At 39.0% G+C, this 18,170-nt stretch overlaps 1 protein-coding gene across 1 annotated transcript in view; it reads left to right on the top strand.

The window, feature by feature from the left end:
• The window catches only part of Rab18 (RAB18, member RAS oncogene family), a 32,124-nt gene extending 22,726 nt beyond the window's left edge, over positions 1–9,398 (top strand). The window contains exons 4-7 of the mRNA XM_042685983.1: positions 2,462–2,534; positions 3,188–3,306; positions 3,380–3,446; positions 7,953–9,398. Coding sequence (XP_042541917.1) covers positions 2,462–2,534; positions 3,188–3,306; positions 3,380–3,446; positions 7,953–8,128 — 435 coding nt within the window. The 3' untranslated portion in view covers positions 8,129–9,398. The remainder of the gene's footprint in view (positions 1–2,461; positions 2,535–3,187; positions 3,307–3,379; positions 3,447–7,952) is intronic.
• The last annotated feature ends 8,772 nt before the right edge of the window (positions 9,399–18,170 follow it).

Below are 18,170 nucleotides of genomic sequence, written 5' to 3'. Positions count from 1 at the left end.
TACAGTAAAACATAGGTGAATGATTCCCCCACATACATCCCCATTACCCAGATAACTCAAGTCTATTAACAATGAAGTTGATAAAGTATTACTGAGGAAAAATTAAGATTATCTAAAGGAAAAAACCCAGGAATTTATTTGGTGTGGCCATCTTACATGCTTATGTCTCCTACAAAGAAGCTTATATAGCAATGGTGTAATGAGGAATTACATCTTACTGTTGATGTATGTATGCTCTGGTACACAGATGTCATTTTGTTGTCAATGCACTACAGTGAAATACATAAATAAAAACTTAAATTAAAAAAAAGGTTGCTGGACATCCATGTTATGTTTTATTAATGGTTAAAAAATGTCAAATTATTGGCCTATAACTTAGATAGTAACTCTGCTTTATGTAACTTTAAATTTATCTTACTATTCTTGAAAAGTTAAACATATATGCAAATTAAGTGACTTTAAATATTAGAGTCAGGGCTTATAAAAAGAAAAACCTTTGAAGCCAAAGGAATATTTAGAGAGAAATCATGTTTTAGCTTACAAATTTATCTGTGTAGAATATTTAATTTTTAAAATGTAATTTTTTTACTTAAGCGTGGCAGAATAGGGGCTAGGTTCTGTTCTAGTGAGAATCTCAAGAAGGGTAGCCTGCATTTTTTTTGGGGGGGGGGGGGGTCTGGTCATGGGACCTGAACTCTGGACCTGGGCACTGTCCCTCAGCTCTTCAGCTCAAGGCTAGCGCTCTACCACTTGAGCCACAGCACCACTTCTGGCTTTTTTCTTTTTACTTTTGGTGGTGCTAAGGAATTGAACCCAGGGCCTCAGGCATTCAATGCAAGCGCTCTACCACTGAGACAACTTCCCAGCTTAAGTATATCTTTGGAAGAACAGTTAACATACAAAGTGATTTAAATTGAAAATTGTTTTCTCTTTCAGTTTTATTTCTGGGACAATGAATTTGACCAAATACTCTGTTGTCCTACAGCATTCTCTCCTTTGGCCCAGAAAAGAAACTCACTGTTGCTGCATCTCTCATTGCGGTTTTAAAGTTCCTTTCCAATCTTGTAAACCCCTTTGAGATTAATAACATCTATATCTAAAAGTTCTATCTAAAGGAGTTTCTGCTGGAGGCTGGTGGCTGGCACCTGTAATCCTAGCTACTTAAGGAGGTTGAGTTCTGAGGATCATGGTTTGAAGCCATCCTGGGCTGAAAACTCTGAGACTATTACCTTCAATAAATTACTCAGGAAAAGAAGCCAGGAGGGCACTATGGCTCAAGTGGTAGAGTGCTAGCTTTGAATACCAAGAGGCTCAGGGTCAGTGCCCAGGCCCCAACTTCAAGCCCCAGAACCAGCAAAATAATAAATAAATAAATGAATGAATAAGCTTCTGCTTGTCCTGTAACAAAAGTTGCATTTACACTATGAGACTGGTAGTTAAGTTGAGGTTGATATACATCCTTTTATTTCAAGATACTTTTTGCTGGCTGCAAACACTTTGTCCACCACTGCTTTGCTAAGATCTTAGTTACCCTGAAGCCACAATCTAAAGAGAGTTGTAGCCAGGAGACAAGAGAAACATCCAGGAAGTAGAGGCTTGTTAAATTAAGTTCATTCTTCTCTTCCTCCTCCCCAAGACTTTTAATGAATTCTGAACTACTGGCCTATGGCAAGAATTGCTCAATCAATGGTGATGTTCTAGATGAAGTCTCTGCCTTAGACATTTTCATTTCCTGCAAGTTATAGCTCCTTTATAGTTCATTAACCCTATCGAGTCAGAATCATAATGAGTATTTGGTTTTATGCACTTACCTGAACATGAATATATAGAAATCCTTAAAATAGCCCAACCTAAAAAATTTAGTACCAAAAATAAGACAACCATATATTGCTCTTGAAGTTCGTAGTTTTCAGCATTGATTCTACAACTTGAGATTTTTTTAAAAAAATTCCATCCTTACCCTAGACCAATTAAGTTAGAATCTTTTGAGGGTGGACACAAAAATTATCAGAAAATTTGATTGTGCCACTGGAGTAGAAAAGTAATGGCTTCCAAAGAGATGGATGTCATGTATGTTAAATTTTTTAATCTAAAATTTACTTAGTGCTGTTTTCTAGACATGAATGAGTGCTTACTAAGTTTATTTTGTCTGATGTTTCTCAGTAAGAAACAACATGATAGGTAGTCTGACAGCCCATTGTCTCCTTGTTAAAATAAGAGACCTGGATACCTCACAAGTGGTCAGGTCTCCTATTTGTTCCTTCCCCTGCTTCCAAGATAATACAAAGTGACTACTGGAGACTGGCTCAGGGCAGAGGATGTAGTTACAGTATGGAGGCTAGTTTTGTTCCTGTATTTGTTTATTTATGGGCCCAAATCATTTTTTAAAGTCTCTTAAATTAGTGTATTGAAGGTCTCTTCTTTATACTTTGTTTTATTTAATAATAATTGTCACTTTTAGGATACCGCTGGTCAAGAGAGGTTTAGAACCTTAACTCCCAGCTACTATAGAGGTGCACAGGGTGTTATATTAGGTAAGTTTTTTACTTTAATATATTGTTTAAAATATTTATTGGAATTTTGAATTTTAATAGTCTTGGAGGCTGTAAGTTTTAGTTTTAGTTTTCTCTAGGGCTACTTTTATAAAACTTGAAATTAGAGTGACTTCATTGGCATTAATGACTATTAGAATTAAAAAATTTTTTCAACCTTTTGCCTGCCAATAATAAAAACAAGACTCCTTTCTCAAAGGTTTCTCAAAGTTTTCTCCAAAGTGCAAATTCTGGTCTTGTCAAAAACAATTATGAAAGTCACTGATGTTTAAAATTATATAAGTTCTTTTGATATTTTTCTAAGATTTCAATCTGTTTTTTGGTGTTTGGATAGCCCACCAGCCTCCTTTTGCTTACATATATGGCATTGTTGCTTTACTGTATGGTTTTCAGTTATAACACATGATATAATTTAATTTCCATCACAGTGGGGTTTTAATAAAATTGTATTTGTGTTGTTCTGTTAAAAAAAATTGTTTCTTCCATGTGGAACAAGATACTCATTGTTTATCACTCAAAGTTTATAAAAACCAGGCTTGCCTATAAACATTAGCGTGTAGTTACATATCAGTAATATAATGCCATTGCCTCTTATTTTTATGCTTATTTATTAGACAACTTTGCTTTTATTTCAGTTTATGATGTCACAAGAAGAGACACTTTTGTTAAGCTGGATAATTGGTTAAATGAATTGGAGACATACTGTACAAGAAATGACATAGTAAACATGCTGGTTGGAAATAAAATTGACAAGGTAAGAGACAGATCTGTGTAGTTTGGTTTCTACTTGTTGACTACTTTTCCTAATCATTCCATTTATCTTTTAGGAAAATCGTGAAGTTGATAGAAATGAGGGCCTGAAATTTGCAAGAAAGCATTCCATGTTATTTATAGGTAAGTATGGCAATGAATTATTGTCCTTCCTTTTTTTTGTTGTTTTTTGTTGGTCGTGGGGCTTGAACTCTGGGCCTGGGCACTGTCCCTGAACTCTTCAGCTCAAGGCTAGCTCTCTACTACTTGTCTACTACTTGCTACTATGTCACTTTCCATTTTTTCCATTTTCTGGTGGTTAATTGTACATAAGAGTCTCATGGACTTTCCTGCCTGGCCTGGCTTTGAACCGCGATCCTCATATCTCAGCCTCCTGAGTAGCTAGGATGACAGGCCTGAGCTACTGGTGCCCGGTTGTCCTTTCTTTTTTAAAGAGGAATTTTAAAATGCAGTTTTTGTTCAATTTCTTATGAACCAAAGACTCTATTCTTTTCATAGTTTTATGCTACAAAATTGAAAGTGCCTTTTCTTTCTCTGAAAACAAAATAGCATCTTACTATGAGAAGTTACATTGAACCTAGCTTACCTGTTGCTCCTAGGAATACTGGCATTCAGCCAAGCTGAGACCCCAATGCTGAAGTTTTGCCTTGCTTGCCCATGTACTAGCAGGTTAGCTAGCTTAGCACCATCTGAAACTTGTCAGAAGTGCTTCTTCACAGCTCTCCCCTGGACTTCCTGAATTAGAATGTGCATTTTAACAAGATCTTCATACAGCTCACATGCACATATGTGTTTCAGGAGTGTGGCAGAACAGGGGTTGGCATACTACAGCAGGACCAAATCTGGCTCCTGAGTTGATAGTAAACTCAGCCATGTCCATTCGTTTATATTTTGTCTGTGGCTGCTTGTCTGCTACATGGCAGAGTTCAGTGATTTCTACAGAGGCCATATGGCTCACAAAGCCTAAAATATTTATCTTCTGACCCTTTATAGAACATGCTTGCTCTCCTCTAGACAGGTGGCTTACCAATACCCCAGTCATCCAGGGAACTTTTTAAAATTACAGGGCCCCATTCTTTTTTTTTTTTTTTGGTTGGTCTTGGGGCCTGGGTGCTGTCCCTGAGCTCTTCAGCTCAAGGCAAACACCCTACCACTTGAGCCATACAGTGCTACTTCTGGCCTTTTCTGCTTAATGTGGTACTGAGGAATCAAACCCAGGGCCTCAGGCATGCAAGGCAAGCGCTCTACCACTGAGCCACCTTCCCAGCCCCAGGACCCCTTTCTTTATCATAGGATTGAGTACCCAGAGTGATTATGGTGTGGATCAGCTTTCAGAATTAGTGACATAGTGATTCCATGGAATTGATTGGGAATCTGTAGATGGACTTGGGAGCACATTATACATAGCAGCAGTAGGTGCTATGAGTGAGGAGTGTAAGGGTTTTCAGAAGGGAATTGGTACTACCTTTACTAGTTTATCTGGTAATTATTGAACATGACAATAAACAAGACAAAACTCCCTACCAGATAGAGTTTACACACTCTTGTGGAGAACACAGATTTAAGTAAATACTGCTATGAAGGAAAGGAAACACTAGAAAGGGAAAGAGAAAGGGGTGGAGGCAGGGTAGGGAAAGTTCTCTAAGCTGTAGCCACTTGAGCAGAAACTTGTCAATGTGATGATCTATAGGCGAGGATGCTAGTAGCACTTCTTAACATAGGAACTAGTTTAGGGTGTTTAAAGTACAGGAAGAAACCTTGAGGGCTGGTGCTTAATTTGAGCTGGGAAGAAAGTGATGATAGGGAGATTAAAAGAGTCATTTAGGGCTCAGAGGTGGATTTTTACTAAGTGAGGGCAGGGGACTAGTGATAAGATCTGCTGGATACTTTTAAAGAGAAGAGTCTGGCTCTTCTGCAGTAGCCCAGATGAATGATCCTGGTAACCTTGACTATGTAGCAGTAGTAGATGGTGAGCAGTTGGCAGTTCTGGGAGAAACTTAAAAGGGAAGATTTACAGAATATGTGAGTAAATTGGATGAGAAAGTCTATGCAATCTGTATTTTGGGCATGAGTAAGTTGGTGGAATTTACTGCCATTAATTACTGTATGAAGATTGAACCTGTTTGGGACAGAAGTGTAAGGAATCAAAAGTATAGAAAGAGGAGCTGGGAAGGTTGCTCAGTGGTAGAGTGCTTGCCTTGCATGCATGAGCCCCTGGGTTCGATTCCTTAGCACCACATAAGCAGAAAAAGCCGGAAGTGGTGCTATGACTCAAGTGTTAGAGCGCTAGCCTTGAGCTGAAGAGCTGAGGAACAGTGACCAGGCCCAGAGTTCAGGCCCCACAACCGACAAAAAAAAAAAAAAAAAAGTATAGAAAGAGACATTTTCCAGATAACCAGTGGCCTTGGGACTTAGGTTCTATTGAAAAGAGCTGGTAGTTGGAGGGACCCCTTTAAGAATGTGGATGGAAAAGGGCTGAAGGTTGAACCTTAGGGAACCACAAGAACTAGAAGTCAGTAAAAGGAGGAAGTGCCAGCAAATCAGGCAGTGAATGACATGCCTGTGAGATGAAAGGATTACCAAGAATAGACAGTGTCCTGGTATTTGAAGAAAGAGGAAATGATTGGCAGCAAATGCCAAAAGATGTTAGATATGGCTGAGATGTTGGATTTGATCAAGTAAAAAGTGTCGGTGATAAAAAGGATGGGTTTAGTGGGTGATGGGGAAAGAAGACCTAGCTTAAGTATAGCAGAGCCCTGTGGTACATGTAGTTTCTCTTTTCATTCTTTTTACACAATCTCAACCTTGGTGTGAAAATAGTAAGTGGAAGATTTTAAATATAAGCAGTCTGTGGTCTTAGAACTATTTATTGTTACAGAATATTATTATAATTTTACTTATTTCTTTTTTATTTGTCTTGAAGCTTGAACTCTGGTGCTGGGCACTGTCCTTGAGCTCTTCAGCTCAAGCTGAGTGTTCTACCACTTGAGCACCACTTCCATTTTTCTGGAGGTTAATCGGAGATAAGAGTCTCAAGTACTTTCCTGCCCAGCCTGGCTTTGAACCTTGATCCTCAGATCTCAGTCTCCGGATTATAGGTGTGAGCCACCGGCTTATAATTGTTCATTGTATTTAATTAGTTTTGTTAATCTCACACTGTGCCTAATTTACAAATTAAGCTTTGTCATAGGCATGTGTACATAAAAATAGTGTATATATCTTTGTACGTATTCCCTGTGGGTAAAGGGGACTGCTGCCATTCAAAGACAGAATGTGAGATAAGAAAGTAGAAGCACAGCCAGGCATGATGGACTGTGCCTGTAGTCCCACCACCTAGTTAAGAGGAGATAGAAGGATTATGAGTTCACGGGCCAGCCTAGGCTACCTAGCAAGACCCCGTTTCAGCCAAACAAAACAGAACAGCTTATGTAACTTTACTCCCTATGGTGTTGGAGAGTATGTGGGCTGTAGGGCAAGTCTGTTTGAGTTTAATAAGTTGAAAAATTAACCTGACATCCTTGTAGACTTGTTAGCATATTAGATGAGAGAACATACGCTTGAGAAGTGGTGGGGTTCCAGAAGCTAGAATGGGCCCAGTGTAGGTAATGTGAAGGAAGGTAGCAGTGAGTGTCCATGCAGTTAGCTCGATAAGTTTACACTGGGACGATCAGGTAGTTGTGGCCAGATTGCCTCTGTTTTCAACATGAGGCTAGATCTTGAAGGACTAAGGTGTAGTTCAGTGGTAGAGTATATCCTTTATGCAAGGCTTCAATTCATTTCCCAGCACCAAAACACTCTCACCCAAATAAAAACAAGCTGGATCAACAACTGAGATAGAGGAGCAGTAAGAAGGCATAAAGTTAGTCACCTCCAACAGTGTCATAGGGAATCACCGGCAAGTGGAGGGTTACAGAGCAGTGCTGAGTATCCACTTGAGTTTCACAGGCAAAAGTAGAATAGAGCCAGTGTTCAAGTTTGTGTTTTATTTTAAAACAGGAATATATGCCTTGGGGGTTTGTTTTAAAGGCAAACAGAAATCAAAGGAGATAACTTTGATTCAATGTTTGATTATAGCCTTAGTAAATATAATTCTATATGCCATTGTTCTTTTTTTTTTAATTGGCGCGCATTAGTTATACAGGAATGGATTTCATGATTACATCTCCACACATCCCGTTATGCTTTTTTACATTTTGTGCCAGTCCTGGAGCTTATACTCAAGGCCTGGGTGCTGTCCCTGAGCTTTTGTGTGCTCAAGGCCACTTGAGCCACACCTCCACTTCCAGTATCTTTTGCTGGTTAGTTGGAGATAAGAGTGTCATGGACTTTTCTTCCCAGGCTGGTTTTTGAACACTGATCCTCAGATCTTAGCCCCCTGAGTAGCAAGGATTATAAGCATGAGCAACCCGCACCCAGCACTGTATGCCATTATTCTTAATAAAATTTAACTCAATTTTGAGAATTTGGAGAAGTTCATTAAAGTTTAACCTGTGGGGAGAAATTACTGATGTGCTTTTTAATATCTTATAGGCTGATCCTTATATAATGATAGTGTCCCAGATAAAGCCTGGGAATATAACCAGAAAAGAACAGACTGATTTACCTGTTGTTTTCTTTCTTGAATCCCAGAGGCAAGTGCAAAAACCTGTGATGGTGTACAATGTGCCTTTGAAGAACTTGTTGAGAAGATCATTCAGACACCTGGACTGTGGGAAAGTGAGAACCAAAACAAGGGCATGAAGCTGTCACACAGGGAAGAAAGTCACGGTGGAGGAGCCTGTGGTGGTTACTGTTCTGTGTTATAAACTCTGGGAAATTCCATCTCTTGCATATTTGATCAGATAGTGACATCTTTCTGTATATAAACTCACTGCTATTTTAGGGACCTTGCAGTTTGCACATAATTGTTTTGTATCATGGCAGTAAATACTTGCAAGAAATCCCACTCATTGGCTTTCCCAGGTAGAATGTTATGGTATGCATGCCCAGTTCACAGTCTCTAGGTTTTTATGTAACATCAAATAGCTGTACCTTTAGGAGTACATTGGATTTTATGATTTACATTTATCATGTAATTTTTTAAAAACATCCACCTGTCTAGTATACATTGATACAGAGTTTACTTTTGGTCTCCTTTTTTTGCTTAAATACTCCTGTCAATTACTGAATTACTTGGTATACAGGTATCATACCTGTCAGATTTCCTTTGAGGAATAACACAAATTTTCTAGAATGTAGGAGATTCTCTTAGTACTAGACAAAATTCTCAGAATGTAGCCCAGGTCAATTCATAATTAAATCTATTTGTTCTGATGATGCCTCTAAAATGTACTTACATGTTAAAGAAGTTTAAGATTTTTTTATTTACTTCAATGATTAGTTCAGTTATTTAACTGGAGTTTTAATCCTGTAATGTGTCATTGGACTCATGATCCTTTCACAGTGTTTTAGCTGCCTGGTGTTTGGCAGAATGGCAATAAGGTTTTCCCCATTTTGGTCCCAGAAGAACAGAGCAGAGCAGTGTGCTTCTATAATGCCTTTCGTTCTTTCAACTTTGAAAACCAACATCTTTCCTTTCATATGCTGTTAGTGTGCATCCAGGTACCTCAACTGTACCCATGTAATGTCTTTGAATATCTGTGTCTTATGACTTCCGTAAGTGGCTAGTTGATTCTCAAAAACCTATTTCTGTATTTTGAAGGTGAGGAGAAAAACCATTTGAGAAAGGCATATTGCTTCCAGATTCTGACATGTGTGGGAAAATGCTGTTGCAATGAGAAGGTAGATAAGTTGCTGTAACATGTAACCAGTAGTTTATCAAAACCAACTTGTACAGACTAATAAATTTTTTCCACAGTATTCAGTTTTCTAACCTCTATTGTACATTATATTTTATCTTCACTTACCTATTATTTAATTTACTTTGACCTCTGCTATATTAAGCCCCAGATAAGTACTTTGGTTTTTTTTAAGGCTGGTCACTATAATACCCCTCATTAAGATTCTGATATTAATTTCTTGTCAGTTCTCTATGTACAATTGCAAATGATAAAAGACTTTTGTGAATCTTTGCAATATGTGTGTTCATGAATTTACGTCAGTTGGCTTCCTTCTATAAATCTTCATATGAAAACCTCATATATTCTACTTGGTTTACTCTTATGATTAAAGGTTTTATAAATTTTCTATTTTTATGAAACATCAGTCACTTCTACAACGTTAGAGAAAAGTAGCTGATGTGAGTGCTAATGATTCACTCGTGTTACTTTAAACTTTAGGTTTCTGTGTTTATTTAGAGTCTGTACTGACAAGATTTCTGTTTATTTCTTTGCTCCTTGAGCTATGTAATATTTTTGTGTATTGGATTATTGTCTTGATTGAGCCAAAATTTTGATCTGTATGAGTCACTTGAATATAACTTTTAAATACTAGTTTTGTCAGGTTTATATTGTAACTTTTTGAGTAAATAGGGCCTGCTTTCCTTAGATGCATTCATGCAGAAAATGTTACACATTTCCCTGTTATTCTCATCTGCAGAAGAAAATTTGCATATAGTATTATTTAAATTCTTTTATATCTGTGTGGCTTTTATTTTACTATTTTCTTGTAAGTCTGGAGTTTGTTTCATAGTGGGGATTTTTTAAGAGATTACTGTATCCAAGATCATATGTTATCTAATAGTTATAATACCTAAAATGAGCCACCTTCATAACAAGATTTTGTTAATTCTTCTTAGAATGATTTGATATAGTCTTAAATAGTCTTTGCAGATGATGCAAAGTAGAACAATTAGAACTTAAGTATCTTGAATTTAAAAGTACCAACCAACATAGACCTACACAAATAAATACTTTTCAATTTATGAGTAATAGTGCATATTTATTGATAGCCTCCTGGATGTTAGATGCCATTCTAAGTCCTGAATTGTCTTGTTGAAGCTTACAGATTGGTGCTTCTATTCTGCCCCTTTTTTTTTTTTAAATTCAGATTTTTGAGACAGTATCTTACTGTGTATCCAGGATTGGCCTTGAACTTTGGCTCCTTCTGTCTCTTCCTCAGGAGTGCGGGTGTTCTGGGTGTACTTGACCTTGTCTAGCTATGCGCATTTTAATGAAGACACTATGCAGCAGGTCATTTCCCAAAGGTTATTAGCTAGCAGTAGTCAGGCTGGCTCCAGCCAACACATAATCATTTTTGAACTGAAAATCTGTACCATGTACCCTTTATTATGGTTAGTTGCTATCTATTTCACATACCCTGTAGTTGTAGGTAATAGAAGCATTCCAGATTTATTCTTCTAGAATAAATCCCTTTGATATAAAACTACCCCATAAGTCATTTGACTTATGTAAATGTTTAGGCAGAGGAATTGGCGGTTTTTCAGTTCTACCTTCTCACAGTGGAATAGAAGTCTCTGCTTTAGTAAAGGTATGAAGTTAGGAGACTTACAGAGCTTAACTTCTCCCTGTTTGTAATTGGACATGATGAAAGAAGTCTTTGGTTTGAAATAAAAATCGGGATGGGGTCCAGCTGGGGGTAAAGGAGTTGCTACTTAATTAACATCTTCAGGCACATAGTCATTGGCATTCTGGTTGAGTGCAATGGAATAAGATTTGATTTTGACTCTTTATAGTTAGCATACTCAAATAACTGGACACTCATGGTTCATGCCTATAATCCTAGCTATTCAAGAGGCTGTGATCTGGGAATCATGGCTCAGAGTCAGCCCAGGCAGAAGAATCCATGAGATTCTTTTTTTTTTTTTTCCCATGTGATTCTTATCTCCACTCAACTAGCAAAAAGCTAGAAGTGGAAGTATGGTTCAAGTGTGGTTGAGTACCAGCCTTGAGTAAAAAAAGTCAGAGAACAAGGTCTTGAGCTTAAGCCCCAGAACTGGCACAAAGGGGGGAAAAAAAAAGAAAATATATACCATTTTCTACTAGGTGTGGGAGACTTGGACTATTTGTCTTGTGATAGTATAGACTTACCTCATTTACACACTTTTTTTTCTTTTATGCTGGTCGTGGGGCTTGAACTCAGGGCCTGTGTGCTATTCCTGAACTTTTGTTTGTGCTCAGGGCTAGCACTCTACCACTTGAGCCACAGATCCACTTCCAAAGATAAGTCACAGACTTTACTGACCCAGTGGCTTTGAATAGTGATCTTCAGATCTCAGCCTCCTGAGTAGCTAGGATTACAGCCTTTACTGCCTCCCCCACCCCCACCTACTCTTTTTTTTTTTAACATGATAATAAATTATGTAGGTTTATTGGGTTGTTTTGCTTTATATCTCTGATTACTAGTGAAGTTGAGTACTTGCAGTATCTTAATGGATTTTCTTTTCATCTTAATCCCTTGTTCTCACAGTGTGTTATCAGCCTACACTTCCTCCCTTTCTTCAGATCACCCTCCTGCTAGTTGTTATTTATGTGGTTCTGGGGGCCTTGTTACTGTCTTAGCTATCAAGATTGGCCCACTTACCTTTAAGCAGTTTCCTCTTCCTCGGAGTAAATGCTTCAGGGCTGACACACGACCTGGATCAGACCACTGAAATCTAAGGAGGTACTTGCTGAGGCTTCTTTAGGTTTCCAGAAGATAAACATCTTGGTTTGTGTGCTATGAGGAGTTTTCATTTCATGCTACAGCTAATTCTTGGAATATATATATGTATGTATGTACACACACACACACACATACACACACACACACACACACATATGGAGAAAGTAAGAGGGCATCTGAATTGGAATCCCAAGGCAATCTGGAATCTCTAGATCAAACTACACTTGAAGTATTATGTATAGCTAGACTTTTACTGTGAACTAAGAAATTTTTTTTCTTTTTGGTTTAAGCCAGTATGACATTTTCCCCAGCTAAATATATATTAATATATCACTTGAAAAGCCACTTCTTTCATATGCCTGATAAAATTTCAGTGATATTCTACATTTTTATGGGTATGTACATAGAAAAACTGTATATAAAATAATGGGTGTCAGTTAAGGGGCTTGATCTCAGGGACCTGGGCACTGTCCCTGAGCTTTTTTGTTCAAGGCTAGCACTCTACAGCTTTGAGCCACAGCTGTACTTCTGGTTCTCTGGTAGTTAATCGGAACTAAGAGTCTCATGGACCTTCTTACCCAGGCTGGCTTCAAACCATGATTTCAGATCTTAGCCTCCTGAGTAGCTAGGATTAAAGGTATGAGCCACCACCACCAAGATTGTAAGAACCCCTTTTGTTTGATTTTCTGTATCAACCAAACATTCCCTATCATGGCCTTCCTTCCTGAGGTGTCAGTGGCCCAGCCTTTGGAGAATTACACATTTGAACTTACATGTACAGAAATATTTATTTTGTATGTAGTTTGTCTATAGAAAATGTTATGAAAGAGATCATTTATGATCATCTGTGAATTATACACGTTTTTTCTTAACATGGCACAAATCAGTTGCATACATATAATAATCATTTCAGTAATTGCGCAATATTAATCTTTGGTTTGGAGGTATAACAGTCTAATACTCTAGCAACAGGTATGGTTTCCGTTTTGCTTGCTGCTAACAATATATCTTTGTACACATATTTTTATTTGTGAATCAAAGAAAACATGTATTTTTAATTTTGCTGACATCTTTCCAAAAGTTCATGGTAGTTTGTGGTTTAGTTTGATTGAGAGTTCATTTGTTTTTGAGTATTGGTTTATCCTTGAGCTCTCAATCCTCCTTCAGCTTCCCACGTGCTGGATTTGCAAGTGTGCACTACTGATCCTGGCAGCAATTTATATTTCCAGTGGGAGTGTGTGGAAAATAACTTACCCTTATCAGCCTCAACAGATACTTCCTTGCTTTAATTTTTGCCACTGTGAGCATTGTAAGATATAATTTGTAAAATACAATTTACACTTTTGTTGTTTTTGGGGCTTGAACTCTGGGCCTGGGCATTGTCCCTGAGCTCTTCAGTTCAAAGCAAGTGCTCTACCACTTGAGCCACAGCTCCACTTCCAGTTTTCTGGTGGTTAATTGGAGACAAGAGTCTCATAGACTTTCCTGCCTTGGCTGGTTTTGAGCCGCGATCCTCTGATCTCAACCTCCTGAGTCACTAGGATTTCTGTTCAGTTTTTTTTTTTTTTTTTGGTCCGGTCGTGGGGCCTGAACTCTGGGCCTGGGCGCTGTCCCTCAGCTCTTCAGCTCAAGGCTAGCGCTCTACTACTTGAGCCACAGCACCACTTCCGGCTTTTTCCTTTTTTCTTATGTGGTGCTGAGGAATCGAACCCAGGGCCTCAGACATGCAAGGCAAGTGCTCTACCACTGATCCACCTTCCCAGCCCCTCTGTTCAGTTTTGTTTGTGGTTTTACTGTCAGCTATTTGGGCTCAATTGTAGTATTGATAGTAGTCCATACAAATCTCTTATAAGCATTGCTGCTGCTTTGGTTTATCCAGTTTTCTTTACAAATAAGTTTGTTTTCCATCCTCTGGGTTCCTTGACTGCTGGATTATATATGCAGTCTCCATCTCTTCTGAAATTCATTATCTGCAAGTCTGTAATAGCTTGGACTTCACTTACGCATAGCACTAGAAGCTGCCTGTCCATCCTTTTGTGTGAGGACCACACATGCCAGTACTTCAGGAAGTATTCTTTCCTTTTCCACTGAGCCTCCATCAAGATGAGGTTCTCGTCACCATAATTACGGTGAGCCGCTTGTCCTGCATTGGGATACTTAACCACGGGGAAGGACATGCGCCTGTGGAATTGCTTTTCCTTACTCTGATGCATTGTATCTCCCTGGAACAGTGCTGCTGGCTTCACTGTCAGATGTGTCAGGGGCCTGATCAAGCCAGAGGTTGATGGCAGTTTGTATGTTTTGTGGTATTTAAAATGAGTTTCTCTCCATTGTCTCTCTTTTTCTTTTTCACAACAAAATCTCAAAGATAACTATGTCTGCTCATTTTTCTTTTTTGGTGGGAATACAGTCATACAAAGATTTTTTCAAAAAATGAGACAGGCCCTTTGATATCAGGCCCTTTGATACACATCACTGATTAATCTGCACCAGTCAATGATTTGTGGTTTGAATTTGAAATCTTGCACATTAAAATTATTTAAAACAAAAAATATGATCATTTGCATTGATTTTTCAGATTGGAACTCAAATTGGAATCATATTTTTGCATTAATTATGAGAAAAGTGGATTAAATTTACATTTAAGTACATACATGGGTAATATTTTGCATTCAGATTCTTTGTTCATTTTCAGAATTTTTTTCACATAGATCCTGCATTTTTTTCATTAAAATCATTCCTTGAACTCTGTGTGTGTGTGTGTGTGTGTGTGTGTGTGTGTGTGTGTGTATACTCACTTTAAAACATAAGAAAAGCTATTGACTTTTCTTGGTTTATTTGGACATTTCAGTATTGTTAACTTGGCACTTTGATTTAAAATAGGGTTTCTTCAGTTTTCTAGGTAAAATTGCAAAAACATAACATGTGCTTTGTACTTGTGTGTGTGTGTGTGTGTGTGTGTGTGTGTGTGTGTGTGTGTGTGTGTGTGTGTGTGTGTGTGTGTGTGTGTGTGTGTGTGTGTGTGCGCGCGCATTCTAGTCCTGGGGGTTGAATTCAGGGTTTGGGCATTGTCCCTGAGCTTTTGTGCTTAAGGCTAGCACTTGAGCTATCGCTCCACATCTGGCTTTTTGCTGACTGTATTCTCTCTCCTCCTCCTCTTCATTTTTATGTGGACAGACTCACTCATTTTTCATTGTATAGTCTCTGGATTTTTCTTTTCAGCTAAGAAGGTAACTCCACCCCAAATGACACAAATAGTCCTGTAAATTTCCTCCCACACCTTCATAGTTTCATTTTTTGCTTGTTTTTGTCTAAACGTGTAATTTCATGTGGAATTTATTTGTGTTTATAGTATTTTCATGATACTTATTTTCCTCCAGGATGATCTCAGCAAACCTACTTCCATTTATAAAACAAACACGTCTTCTCTTGAGTAGTAGCAGTGCTATATTGGGCTCATACTACCTTTCAGACACTGTTCTAAGACCTCAGAATAGAGTGATTAATAAATCACCACTGCCATATGAAGTAGAGTGGGGAACTTAGAATAAACCACATGACTAAAATAACAATGAGTAGGAAGAAAATAACTACAGAACATAAAATAGCCTCGAGCAAATCCTCTGAGCAAGTGTTACTTGGTCTGAGACCTTAATAACAAGAAGGAATCCTGCTGTGCATAAGAGAGGAGGGGCATCTTATAGTGACTGGCAGCAGAGGAAGGGTCTGCACAGATATAGCCTGGTGAGCCCAGGGAATAGCAGCTGCTTGAGGAACACAGGCAGTGAGCTGGAGTCTGACCTCATTGGACTTTGTAGACCCAGGTGGAGTTTGTGCTTCCTGCCAACTGCGATAGGAAGATCTGAAGGAAGGTAGTGGATTACAGTAAAGGTGGTAATGGGAGGTGGTGAGTAGCAATCAGATCCATTAAAGCTTTAGTTGAAAGCAGAGAGGCCTGGAAGAAAGATGTTGCCAAAGGCTACTGAAAGGCCATGGTAGATTGGGATAAAAGTGGTAGCAGAGGAAGTGGTGAGAAGGAATCAGATCCAAGACATAAAGTCATGAGCTGCATAATGACAGGTCAACACTGGCCCACTTACATGACTGGGTCCCATAAGGTCATACTGCCACCTTGATTACGTAAGCACAATGATGTTTGTGCAAGAAAATCACTGAGTGGCACATTCCTCATTCCTCAGGCACAGTTCACTCAACAGTGCATGACTGTCCTGAAAGTGGATTCAGTAAGACTTGAGGCTAGTCTTACTGAATGAATGAGGGCGATGAGGAGTAGGATAATTCCTCGGCATTTGGCATTTGTGTCTGGAAAAGGGCTCTCCATTATAAGATGGGAATTACAGAGGGAGAAAAATTTGCAAAGAACAATTACTTTGAATGTAATAAATTTGTGGTGAGTATAGGATATCCTATATATAGGATATCCCAGGGAAATTTTTTATTTCTGTGTAAAAGTTTGGTCAGAAGAGAGGAGAGAGACACAAAGTTCATATATTTGAGAACTCTCAGAATCAAGATGAACCTCAAATCAAAGACACATGTGATGCATAGATCACCAAGGGAGAGAAAATATCTATAAATAGGAATGTACTGCTAAGGAATACACCCCACTTCCTTCTACTGCTTAGACACTTGGAGGAGGAGTTGTCCCCAAACCTAGGAATATGTATCTTGAGAATCAGAAGGAGGGGACACTCAAGAGCAATTTAGCCAATGCTTGTTGAATGAAGATTGTTTACCAGCCATTTCCAAAGTGTTGATGTGTATGAAATCATGGATTCCTTCCAGAGCCCTTTAACACAGTAATAGAATAGTACTGGCAACTGATTTATTTTACAAATGAACCAACTTTGGCATTGGGAGGGAAGAAACTTGCCTACATATGTACAGATGATTCCAGGCCAGCAATCTTGCTTCCAGGCTGTGCTACCCTGTGGTAGAAAAATGCTTTTAGACATTTTTCCCTGTTGGAACATACAAGAATGGAGAATTTATGTTCGGGTTGGTAAATAGAGGGGTCATTGGTGATCTTGACAGATTGCAAAGACATGGGGGCAATGAGGGCCGGTGGGAGTGGGTTAAAATGAAGATTGGGAGAGGAGAAAGTGGAGGCAGAGAGAACGGATACCTTGCTGGAATGGAAATTTTAGATGGAAGGGTTCTGAGTCCAGGAAGAGGTAGGAGGAGAGAGGTTACAGAATGTTTATATGTGGATGAGAATGTCCCTGAGCTTTAGTGCTCAAGACTGGTGCTCTACCACTTGAACCACAGCTCCACTTCTGGCTTTTTGTGGTTAATTGGAGTAAGCATCTCACAGACTCCCCTCCCCATTTCCTTTGAACTGCAGTCCTCAGATGTTGGCCTCCTGTGAAGCTAGGGCTACAGTGTAAGCCACTAGTGCTTGACCATGTTACACACATTCTTGAGAGCAAATGGAGAAAAGTTGCACTTTGGCTCATGACTTCAGAAGTTTCAGCGCTTGTTTGGCTAGTTCCATTGCAGTGGTCCTGAGATGAGGTTGATCATTGCAGTGTTAAGCCTGTGTTGGAGCCAAGTAGCTCCCCTCGTGGTAGACAGGAAGCAGAGAGTGAGAAATGGACCAGAGACAAGATACCCTTTCTAATGACCCACCAAGTGACCTAGTTCCTCCAGGTAGGTCCTACCTCCCCAAGTGTGCTGTATGTCCTAAAATAGCACCACCAGATGGGGACTGATGGTTTAACCAATGAGCCTATGGAGAACAATTCATATTCAAATCACAAGATTCTTCTGGGCCCCAGAGGATCATGGATTCTTCTGAGAATCAAGACAAACTGGGGGCCCTTGTAAAATTTGAAGAGCAAATTACATGCTTCCAATACAGTGGCATTGAGTAAACATTCTTATTCCAAAAGGGAAGAATGGGGTATAGAAAGAAGGAATGTGACCAAAGTCACATTGAAACCCATCATTAAATCCTGTACTCCATGCTAAGCATAGCCTCTGGGGATACCTCAGCAGTCAGTTCCTACTATTTATCTTTTGCAGCCTATATGACCTCTCTCCTTGGATGACCCTGTTTGCTGCCTTCAGCTTTTGTCAGCAGATCTTTTACATTTCTAGCATCTCTACCTTCCTGGAGTTTCCACTGTGTCTTTGACTTTCCCCTCACAACGTCATACAATGCCCTGTCAGGTGCTGCCATGTACCTCTTCTGCCTCTCAGATCTTACTTTGAAGTCTGGGTGTAAGCTGTTATAACTTGCTTTTTGCCTACCCCATAGCCAAC

This window comes from Dipodomys spectabilis, unplaced genomic scaffold (assembly GCF_019054845.1).
Source record: "Dipodomys spectabilis isolate Male_0828 unplaced genomic scaffold, ASM1905484v1 ptg000096l, whole genome shotgun sequence".
Lineage (NCBI taxonomy): Eukaryota > Metazoa > Chordata > Mammalia > Rodentia > Heteromyidae > Dipodomys > Dipodomys spectabilis.
The sequence above is the reverse complement of the archived record's forward strand: the minus strand, read 5'-3'. Positions and strand labels throughout refer to the sequence as shown.